This window comes from Taudactylus pleione, unplaced genomic scaffold (assembly GCF_031769625.1).
Source record: "Taudactylus pleione unplaced genomic scaffold, aTauple2 ptg000574l, whole genome shotgun sequence".
Lineage (NCBI taxonomy): Eukaryota > Metazoa > Chordata > Amphibia > Anura > Myobatrachidae > Taudactylus > Taudactylus pleione.
The window spans coordinates 1,449,840-1,462,476 of NW_028284976.1; the positions used below are offsets into that span (position 1 = coordinate 1,449,840).

The following is a 12,637-nucleotide window of genomic DNA, read 5'->3' on the forward strand; positions in this document are numbered from 1 at the left end:
TCAGGACCCCAAACAGTGCATGTTTTCCAGGTTTCCTCACAGAATCACAAATGAAATAATTAGCTCCATTTGTAGATCTTTTAAAATGTGTCAGTGAGTAATGAAAACACCTGTGCACCTGCTGGGTGACCTGCAAAACGTAAACTGTTTGGGGTCCTGAGCACTGAGTTTGAGAACCACTGGTCTACACCACTCCACCATCACCAGCCTGAACCATTATCTCAAGACAGGATGGCTTCATGTTGCTTAAACCAAATTCTAACTCTACCATATCAGCCGCAATCGAGATTCTTCAGGCGTGACAGTTTTTTTTTTTGCTTTTTTTTAAATCCGTTTTTGTGAGCCTTTGGCCACTGTAGCCTCAATATTACTGATAAGAGTGGTATTTGGTGTGGTATTTTCTTTGTTGAACACTCTGCGCTCAGAGATGCTCTTTTGCATACCACTAGTATTGTATGGTTATTTTAATTACCAGTGGACCATTCTCTTCCGACCTCTAATTAACCAGCACCCACAGATCTAGGTGTATTTTATTTTTCACACTATTCTCTGTAAAGTTTAGAAACTGATGAGAATGAATATCCTAGGAGATCAGCAGTTTCACAAATAGTCAAACCATACTATGTGGCACAACAATCATTCCATGATATAAAGGGGCCTATACACCAGTGAAGGATCACTGCAGTTTTGCGATGCAGGGTTGCAGAAATCCAACATGTTGGATTTCATTGATTTGCTGATCACGATCAAAATATGATTGTGATTATCAAATCGGTGAACTTTAACATGGAGCTTTTCACAGAACCTCCGCCAGATCGCGGTACTCTATGGCCTCCAGTTGACATTTCTGACCTGTAGATCTGTTTCCATTCCCATCGCAGGATTGCACAACCTGTCTGTAGATGTATTGGTGCTTTTAGTCAGTGGTTCTCAAACTCTGTTAACCCCAAACAGTTCGTTTTCCAAGTTACCTTGCAGGTGCATTCATTACTTAAGCTGCATACACACACAATGATTTTGTTACCAACGATTTTATGAACGATTTTTTTGTAACTTCCCTTAATGAAAATAGTTCAGTTGGTCAGTCAGATTGAACTACAAACGGGAACGCGCATGAACGATAATCGTTCATCGTTATAACTCAAACTGAATGATTTTTTTGAACGATAACGACGTCCTAGTTAAATCGTTCAAAATATATCGTTACGTGTGTATGCACCTTTTCTGACACATTTTAAAAGACCGTCATGTGGAGCTAATTATTTCACTCGTGATTCTGTGTGGAGACCTGAAAAAATGCACTGTTTGGGGACCTGAGGAAAGTGTTTGAGAACCTGTGATCTTAAATCACTTAGAGTAGGTAAAATGTCCCCATTTTGTTGAACAATAACAAACTCTTGATTATGTGCATTAAGCCGACACCAAATGACTTATCCTGGGCATACACTATACAATTATCTGTCAGATATCTGGCTGGTTGAAATGAAAATCTGGTAATGTATGGGAGTAAATGACAATCGAAAAATTGTTCACAAACACTGGAAAACAGACAAAAATGGACGTTCATCCAAATTGGTTAATAAAAAAATGTAACCAATTTGAACAATCTTTTTTTGTCTGTTTTCCAGTGTTTAAAACCATATAAACGATTGGTATTTGTTCCCATACCACATTGAATTTCTAAATGTGGGGATTGGGTTCCAACAAGGCCTGGTACAATTTTCACATTCTTATCCCAGTTAGTGCTGCAAGTGCTGGGTTAGTGATGTCCCACGGAATGTTTATTTAATTCAAAATCTATATTCTTTGCTAATTTAAATGTCTCTTTATAGTCCAATATTATATATACTGAAAAAGAGAATTTTAATGGATGAAATCTAAAGAGAATTGTTATCTTTGCAAATTGTAATGATGCTCAAGAAAAAAAATTTACACATCATGTCAACTGGCCAATATATTATTGACTTAATGGACCAACACTTAATGGACCCTGACGATAAACAGGTAAGGTGTCCCAGATGCTCTGAAGAAATAGTAGCTATAAAGTGGAGAAATTTTAGGATTTCATAGAGGAAAGGTATGCATGTTCAAGTGGTAGAACAAAAAACAACAGTCCATAACACAGAGGTTCCCTAAAGCCCATGACTATACTTTTACAGTGATTTAGGTAGATCATGCAGATCAACAACTGGCAAACTACCCCATAAGTCATAAAAAGGGTAAGCAATTGTATGGAAAATGTTTACCCACTTATTGAACCAAACAATATGGAATGATTTTTATTTTATACATGTTTTTATACATAAAAACACAATAATCAGTATCGCCCTGACTGATACCAAATAGGGTCAGGACTACAGTCATGCAGAGCCCGAAGTCTTGATGTAGGGAAGGCAGAGTTACAGTTAATATTTTATTACTCTGCCTGTTAAATCATGCACTCCTCTATGAAAGTATTTATAACCCAGTAGTCTGCCGCCACTAGTGGAAAAAAGGGTCCATATCACTTTAGGATAAGTGCGCAGTCTCTGCGACACAAACAAGCTCTCAGTTTGTCTCCCAATACTTTAAGCAATATCAATAATAGTTCTCAGATTGCCTAAATGATCATTCAAAGACTAGGTTCCAGAGCAGGCCTTGCCAACCTGTGGCTCTCCAGCTGTTGTCACAACATGCTTTTACCAGCTGATCAGTGGGAGGATATGCTGGTACTTATAGTATCACAACAACTGGAGAGCCACAGGTTGGCCAATCCTGTTCTAGAGCATATATTATCCTTGCCAACTCTCCAAGAGTGGCCGGGAGGATCACCAAAAATCAGGTGGTGCTCCCGGCTGCCTGGAGAGTGGGCAAGTTGGCTGGCTGCCAACCTCCCACACCCTCTTGCATCCACTTTCCTCTGCAGTCGCCCACTCATACAAGTTGGGGGTCTGGGGGGAGCCTATGACATGATTCACACAGTATCACGTCATCGTGGCCCCGCCCCCTGATGCACAATGTCGGGAATATCAGCAGTGTATAGCGGGGAGCAATGATGCGATTGCGCAATCGCACCCCTCATTATGCCGACCTGGCTGCCTCCTACCCCTGCTGTTTTCAGAGTCTCAAAACTGTTTTGAAGGGCAAGCTAGATGTCTCTTTACTATGTGCAGATATGAACAAAGTTCTTCAAGAAATGTTTACCTATTTTAAATGCATTGTGTGCACAGGTAATTATTCTTCTACACAGAGGATCCTACCAGTGGTTTACATATCAATGAAAAACCTTCCATGTGCTCCTCACAGCTACCTGAGGGTAAGACATTTCTAAATAATTCATATGGGCAGAGTTATACACACAAAAAATTTCCTTTGATACTGTAATATGTCCTCAGATACCTATAACCTCTATAGTGGGAAATAATATGTACAATTTGGAAATGGCTTTGGTCGAGTTGCTTATTCGAAAATATGCAGCAGTGGCCTCAACATCAAAACAGGATTTCTCCAACAGAGAAGGGAGACAGTCTCAGCAAGCAGAATTGTGTTTGCTACTCAGAGGCACAAAAGGGTTAATAAAGGGGTAATAAAATCTGTAAAGAAAGATGATGTTGGATTTTGCACTATATCATGTATCAAAATATATCCTACAGATTTTTTGGGGGGAAAATGTTATTCTAAAAACCTAATTCAGTCATTTATAAAGAAATACATTTTTTCAAAATATCATAAAGAAAAAAAAAATATATATATATTTATATATATATTACCAAGTTACATGGTGGAAGATATATAAGTATGCATAAGTGATATTATTGTCCATATGTATGCAGATAACAGTTATGACTTCCATGTTTTGAAAATACTATACTAGTGATGATTATGTGTATCAACCAAGCATACAAAGTTCAACATAAACAAATGTACATATTTTTTTCCATGTGGATGCATTCCACAAGTCGCTACATTAGCAAAAGCTAGGAACAGTGGTCGTGAACATGGTGACTACTGTTGTCACTAGTTTCACTGTCATCTTGCATTTTTTCCAGCATTAAAAGTGAGAGTAAAACATATGTAATTGACTAATTAGTATGAGGTCTTAGGTGTCACATTTTGTTTTTGGAATTTATTTATTCAGATATGTTTATCTAATTAAACGTGTCCTATAGGGAAGTAAGTGGTTAGGCTATATTGGCATTTTTTTTCTACCTTTGCAATTAAATCTCAAGAAATTTTCTTTTTGGGGACACAATGTAATTTTTTTCGTTTCATTTAGTCTCATGACATTAAACACAAATGCAAAACACAAACCTGTTATCTATTGCTAGGAACTTTTTATGTTGTTTTTGTAATGATCAATTAACGATCCATCCCATTAAACTCTATGGAAGAGATTAATCACCTGAAGTTCATATGAGGTGGTTAAATTGTATGAAGAGATCATCACATTATAAAGGAATAATAAAATAAAATTACAAATAGAGTCTTCTCTGCTAGGAGATAAATCTCTTGAGATTATGCCACCAAAATCACCTATGAAGACTGTCCTGCAGGCTTTTAGACATTTTAGGGGTAAATTTACTAAAGTGAGAGTTTTTAGAAGTGAGTTTTAAAAGTGATGTTAAGTAGAATCTGATTGGTTGCTATGGACAACATCACTTTTAAAACTCACTTCTAAAAACTCTCACTTTAGTAAATTTACCCCTTACTGTATATACATACTTGAGAGCTGAACAACTCTAAAATTAACAAGTGACCTATTGTATAGGTCATTTATGTGAATTGCAAATTAAGGTAATTTAAAAAGACATTTATCAACATTGCATTAGCATCAATTGAAAATGTGTGACCGTTAACGCATGCCAATCTAGCAGTGAACTTTATGACTAGTGTACATGATATATGGCTTGTAAATTCATACATGTAGCCAGAGCAATATATTGATATCATCCCATATATAATCTTTTATTGTATCCACTTGTATTGTTATTTTTTATGTCATCAGTAAATGTTATATTTTACATTCATTCCTGCTATCAACTTGTCAACCTATTTTAGCCCTTATTGTTTTACATTTTTTTAAATTAAATTATTTTTAAATAAACTCTACCTTATTCTGATACTAATTGCAATTTATATACAAATATTTAAATTTATTGGACATTCTATTGATACATTATTTGAGAATCTATCGGCATAACCAAGTCTGTGGAAGTGGGCAGCGAACCCTCAAAATGCATAACAGGTTTATGCCACTTCTCTTCATTCCAGTATCAAGTTTATGCTCTCTGTTGTACTATACCATTATCAAAACCATTAATAGATTTCTGTAAATTACAATAATTTCCAATAAATTTGAAATTATCCAAAACTACTTCATATTTTGGGACTGAATGTTATTTGGTAGAACCTGCACCAAAAGAATGTTTTCTTCCAGTGAAATTTATGTGATGCTGTCATTGTTGTGTACATATGAGAGGTCATAGGGCAATAGAAGTGGGCATAAAATGAATTGTAGAATATCACAAGCCAAATGAAAATCCGTCTAAGATCTTAAATATTTAATTTACACTAAATTACAAAAGATGATTATGATGATAATAAAACATTGCTTATTGATTGCTACTGTAAACCGGTTAATACATCAGTCGCAAGCGAGTGACACTCTACTGTCCATTCCTAATTGTATCTCTATTACTCCACAGTTTTCTTCACGATTATTAAAGTACCAAAACTACAGGGTTAAAAATGTAAAATGTTAAATTATTATATATGCTATAATTTTATAATGACTCAACACTAATTTATAAAGTAATATATTTATTAGCATTTACCTTCCTTGATAACATCCAGGATGGTCACATTGTAGTAGTCGTAGCTTGCTTTCCTCTCAAAATGTGTCAGATGAACCTTAAAAACTGAATAAAAATAAAAATTAATCTACTCATCATTGACTTTCTTTCTCGATTCTTACTGTTTCTGTCAGTTTATTTTTGCTGAAAAGATGTATCAAAAAAGATAAAAACTATGGGAAACCTTTCTTCCCAAAAAGGCTATGGATAAAGTTATAGACAAAGCCAGATAAAAAATAATTATTACTGACAATAAAACTATGTTAAAAAACTAGAAGAAAATATCACATTTCCAATCGGCTTTCACTTCAAAATAGAGTATCCAATATAAAAAAAAAATGGAAAATAAGGTGGCAAAAGATTAGGGAGCATTAATAAAGGACCCTATTTTAAAAGCAAAATACTGGAAAAGTCAAATTTATTTTGTAGTGACTGTAAAATGTGCAAAACAGTGAATGGAACAGCTAATAATGAGGAAGATTTTCAAATTAAGGGTCAAACATACAAAATTAACAAATGTATAACATGCTACCCAAAAAATGTTATATATATTACTGAGTGTTCATGTGGGTTGTATTATGTAGGGTGGGCTACTAAGCATCTTAAAGTCCAGCTAGCTGAAAACATTTATAATATAAAAAAGGGTTTTATTTTTACATTTTATAGAAACACATGATGTTCACAACACTGTATAAAAAGCTTTAAGGCAATTGACCTTGTTCCTCCACAGTGGTGATATAGTAATACATAAGCTGCATTGGCTCAGTTGTAGATGAAGTGGATTTACCATTTGAAAACTTTATTGCCTAATGGATTAAATTCTGACTTTGAGATAAATTGGTTTTTGCAATTTCATCATTAATGTACTCTCTAATCAAATCAATGTATTTTATGATTTGTCTCTTTCATAATTTGAAATTGATTGGTTTGTTTATATATTTTATTTTTCCTTTTATATGTATTCTGACCTGATCTTTTATTCACCAATGCTGGAATGCAAACATCACAAATGGGATACAAAGTCTTCAAGTTTTACTTGCTATTGATGCATAGGCAAACAAGCCAAACTTTAAATTTAGCATCTGGCTACCAAACGAGGAAATTATGCTTGTATGGATGAGAATCCTAAATGGCCTCCGGATCATCCACTTGAAAAAAGTATAAGTAGACCAAAACACATTGTGGGGAGCACAGAGTAACTAGCCACCAGAAATCTTTTTTAGATAAGCCTGAAGTAAAGCAAAAATACCCTGAATTTATGAATTTTATGCTACATGTTTGTCCAACTAATATTTAGAACATATTTTTATGCTGCTAGAAATACATTTCTTGGATATGTTTATATGACGTCCTGTTTTAACTCTATTCTATTGTTTAGTGTAATTTGTAATAAAGTACAAGTGTGGGACCGAATACTTAAAGAAACCTTTTGTGAATGAAACAAGGTGGTCAATTGGTGAGTACCTTTCAATTAAACGGGTGGTTAAGGGAAGGAGCAAGGTGGAGTGACCCCAAAGAGGTAGGTCATTAAAGAAACCTTTTAGAGAACATCATATATTTATTTATGGTGAGTTCTGTCCATATTATTTTGAAGAGCCCAGGGGACAAATAAGCTGGTGGATAACACTGCAGTGAAACTACAGGAAAAAAGTGTATATCAACTGAATTATCCTGATTGGACAGCGCTTGTGGACTACTCTGAAATTTCTTTTAGGTATAGCAAAAGTGTTGCCCTCTAAAAAATCAACATCAAACATTTAATTTAGACTCTATTTACCTTATTATGACAATCACTTTTTATATGATGGTGTCCATTATTTACAAGTGATTGGGAAAGCCAGGGGGAACATTTTTGCCCATATTTATGCAAAACTGTATATATGGGTTATTTTGATGGCCAACTTTTGTGGGGCAGCAACTATGGGGCGAACCTGGTCCTGTATGGCTATTATATTATTTATTTATTTATTTTGGGTCAGAGGAGAAACTTCTACACCTGACTGTGTGTTTCTCAACCTAATTGTAATGAAAATTGACCTACACATATCACCAAACCTCCATTGACTTCCAGCAACAATGCCCTCTATAAACCTTGGATAAATAACAATTACCAAGGAACCATTGATGAGCTTAACTAGGAATTGTTCCTCTGAACCTACATTTATGTTTCATGCAGAGAATATGATATATATTTTTTGGATAGACAATATCTAATGGAATACAGAAAAATGTGAGATTGATTATAAATAGACTTTTAGAGATGACAATTAGTTTCTGAAAAGAAATACATACGAATCAAGATTCCTTTGAAAAAAGATTATGTATATAAATCTTATAGTTCTGCAGATCAGATCATCATTTTGGTAAGAAGAAACTATCCACCTAATACTTTAATATATTTTACTAATGAAATGAAAATATATTTCAAAAAAGGGGTAATTGTTAAGAACATAATATCCCCTAGCTTTCTTAAGATAACTTCTAGGGGGTACATTTACTAAAGTGAGAGTTTTTAGAAGTGGAGATGTTGCCCATAGCAACCAACCAGATTCTATTATCTTCTAGAAGGTGCTAGTTAAATGTTAAGTAGAATCTGGATGTTATGGGCAACTTCTCCACTTCTAAAAACTCTCACTTTAGAAAATATACCCGTAGAGAGGTCTTAATACCCCAAATCCCTGTAGTTTGTTGTAAATGTGAAGACTCAAAGGACTGTGTTAATATGTAATTTACAGGTCTAAGGAGATATGATTTAACTCCTTGGATAAGATCTATAAAATAAGTGAAGTAACTGAAATTAGTATAAATTATTTATCTACTCCAATTTAGATGTCATATCTTATACTGGTTGAACAACTGGGTGTTTAAAATGAAGGTGTGGGGAGCACAGAAGAAATATAATAAAAATATTGATGACACACAGATGAGCTGATTCAGAGTCATATCAAATTCAGCCACACGTGTTTCTGCATTACTTCATGGGTAAAACTATGGGCCTCCACCTGTATTCAAAATAGGCAGCATTTATTTGGTAGCTTCCCCCCTGTATATCTTGCGAAACTAGCCGTAATCATTATCCACCAGGCCTATTCATGGTGCAAGAAATCTGTCTGAAATTAACCAACTCTATGCTTAGGCTCACCTCTGAATAGCCTGCAATTAAGTCTCCACTCGTATGACACTTATTGTGTGAACGCTCCATTGTTCTTAGTTCTAAGTTGCAAATAGAAGCTCCAGAGAATGATCATTTGCTAAAAATCATTATATGCGCCCATATAATCTATATCAAATAACAGACCTGATATTGCTATTCGTTCATAGAAACATAAATGAAACATGGTCAGCAAAGAATCAATATTATACTGACAAATATAACCATAAATAACAAGTTAAGGGCCGAATTCAATTAGGTGTGAAAAGTCGCGTTTGGCTAAAAGTGTTCGCATATGCAATCTTTTCACGAATACCAACATATCGCGCTATTCAATTCCCGGAGTTTTGGCATGTGCGAAAACTCCATAGGCAGAAACCGGTGAAAAGTTTTCACCACCTCAGAGGCAGGTAAAAATATGTGCAAAATCCCTATTTTTGGCTAAAAATGTGGGGACTTGGTTTAGAACCATTTGGACAACCCCCCTAATGACTAATTAGGTAAAAATAAAGAAAATAGCTTAATTCCCACTAATAATGACAGTATAGGAAGATAAGATTAAAGTACTGGGTCAGGAATTTTGATGGGCTGTATGGATGGGACAGGTGTTTTTAGGATTGCTGGTGGCTGCAGCAGGTGTATTGTTAACCTCTTTTAAAAACTGCACTTTATAGCCACAAAAATATATAAATAACACCCATTTTAATGTTCCCCCAAATTAACTACAACTATTATTTTTTCCAAAAGAAACTGCTTTATATACTTTTCCACACGTATGCAAATATGCATATAACAGCCACTTGACTAAATTTAAGAAACCAAAATACTTTTATTAGGGTTATTAATACACTTCTATATTGATTTCCAGTGTCAGTTAGGCTTTTTATAGGGTACAGACTGATTTCCCCAAAATATGCTGACTTTTCGCTAGTTTCGCCATTTGCAGTTTCACACATATTATTTTTCGCGTGTTTTGCAATTGAATAGGGCAAAAAGCGGGAGCACGCAATGAGAAACTACGCGAAAAGATTGCATCAAAACTGGCGAATGCGGCAATAACTTTTCGCCAATTGCGACTTTTCGCACCTAATTGAATTTGGCCCTAAATCCAAGTTCTCGTTAAAACCTTCAGAGGGAAAAATGTCTAGCAACAGGAGGTATTTTACATCTACCATTACAAAGGCTTTCTTAATTGACGACCTGTTCAGAGCAATTGCGCTAGAAGCATATGGAGTGGTTTTTTTTACCCCATATAAAGTAGAACATAGACAGATTAATATAATCAACATGTCTGCTTTCAAAAGACATTGAATAATATTTAAGATCTCTCCTCTGATTAGATTTCAAACCGTTTCACCTATTATCAAAATGGTTATACTGATCAGCTGACCAATACTAAACGTTTTCTGGACAAGAATATCTTTAAGATTATTTTTGCTAATACAGAAAATTTGGCATTTAATATTGACAGTCCTCCAGAGGTTATCAGGATTTAGTCAAATTACATGAAAGGATTGTTGAATTTGCATGGTCTTACCTTAAATCAAAATAAAAAAATAAAAATTCTCAATCAAATTCAACCAACTATTGCATAGAATAATCAGGATAGTTGTAAACTGTGGTGTCAAATATTGAGTTAATGCTCTTTAGATTTTATTATTTTGGCTATATAACACATTAACTCTGATACTGAAGTGTTATAAAAAAATTTTGTAAAATCTGATATTTCAGTTGAATTATTACTTAAAAGTGAACAAACAGTTTGGGCATTTAAATGTGTATTTACTGTACCTAAAGGCTTCCTTTTGTACAGACCCCCTTCAGAGTTTGGTTGACTTTGAGGCAGATCTCTACAAAATATAATGACTATGTTGCCAAGCATAGAGAATCACATGATGAAAAGACAGTGTTCTGTGATAAATTACTTTGACTATCATGTAAATAATTAATCTATTCATACTTTAATTTGATTGGTCAAATTAGATTTTTCACGAGGTGGATTTCGTTTTCCAATGTTACGGCAGATGTAAGGATGGCTTTGAAGTCATTAAGGGAGAATCACAATCTTTTTATAGGTTCCACGAACAGGGAGGTGGTGTATAAATTAATCATAGTGATTACTGTAGTTAAGCGTTAACTTGCTCTAACTAATGTTTACAAAGTATTAACTTTTGGTCCCACTTCATTATATGTAAAAAATGGTATTGTTTTGTGGATCCCCAAATATTTTAAGTTTGTTGATTAAAAAGCTGTTTTGAGGTCTGTGGTTTGTATTGCTTTACATAATTCCTCCTGCGTCTATACAATCCTGCTTAATCAAAGTTTACTTACTGACTTCCTCTACTATGCTTCCCAGTTTATTACATCCTGCTAAGGTGCTCCTTTTATAGCACAAGCAAAGATGTAGCGTGTAGCCATGATAACCCAAGCACATGTGTGCTATCATCTCCACCCCAATTGTGTCAGGGTGGGGGCGTGTCCAGCATGTGGGAGCAAATTAAAGAGAAATAATAATAAACATTAGGACAGTATCGAACTGGGGCTTGGAGGGATTCATATATTCCAACCCACTAAAGTAATTCCACTAATAAAAAAAACAAATGCATTGGCCCCAATAGGAAAAAAAATAAATATATTGTCCCCCACAGCAAACAAATAAAACACACTGGCCCCCCACAGGAAACAAAAATACATTAGCACCCACATGAAACAGCAAAGCACATTGGTCCCCACATTTATTGCCCCATACCCCACAGAAGTCTGAACAGTCAGGTGCTGCAGGATGAATAGGGCAGGACGCAATAGCATTGCAGACCACAACTGGCTATGAGCCAATGTCATAGAGACAACTGCAGGGTGGTCCATCTCCTGGTTAATGGCACCCGAAAATGCTTACTAGTCGAAGCAGATGTTGGCTTCAGGTTTGCATTGCACAGTGGAACACAATTTCCAGAAGCACGGCAACTGGGGGCCAGCATGAGATCAGCCTGGCAGGGGGGAAGAGCCAGGAGCTGTAGCAAGCCACTGAGGAGAGCACAGGACTGGTACAGCGGGCTCTGTTCCATGGTCCCGGTTGCTCAATCCTCCCCTGGGTCCATCAGACGGCTGATCTACTGCCATCTAGCCAGAGCAGGTGTCTGGAGCACGAGCTCCGTCCTCTTTATATCCCTGACTACAAGCCCTCTAAAATGTTTAGAAATAAGACATCAAACTTTTGCCTATAAAGATATTCACCCTCAAAATGAAGCAACACTATCTTCTTCTTTGGTTAAGCAACTGCCATCACTGAGTAGCTGTGAGGCTCTTTTAATAGTCGCTAATCTAGCCCTGCTTATAGATTGTATGCTTGCGAGCAGGGCCCTCTTACTTCTTTGTCTGTTTGTTATTATCAAGTCTTGTTCCCAATTGTAAAGTGCAATGGAATGCACTGGTGCTATATAAGTAAATGGTATGACATGAATAATGAATCTGGTCTAAAGTCTTATCCATTGAAGTTTCAAATATGAACTCTGTAGAAAATTGTATCTCTAGAACTATTTTAAGCAACTGGAACATTTTCAAAATGTATTTTCCCTCTTTGTAAAAACTGAAAAGAAAACAGAACTAATGTCCCAGGGGATTAGCTCTCACAGTTCCAAACTCACTCACAGTTTAC

The 12,637-nt window shown here is 35.5% G+C and overlaps 1 protein-coding gene across 1 annotated transcript in view; it reads right to left on the reverse strand.

Moving 5' to 3' along the window:
- LOC148481549 (complement C3-like) overlaps positions 1-12,637 on the reverse strand; it is a 318,755-nt gene that overhangs the window by 18,485 nt on the left and 287,633 nt on the right. Inside the window, exon 39 of the mRNA XM_088453278.1 lies at positions 5,814-5,897. Coding sequence (XP_088309404.1) covers positions 5,814-5,897 — 84 coding nt within the window. The remainder of the gene's footprint in view (positions 1-5,813; positions 5,898-12,637) is intronic.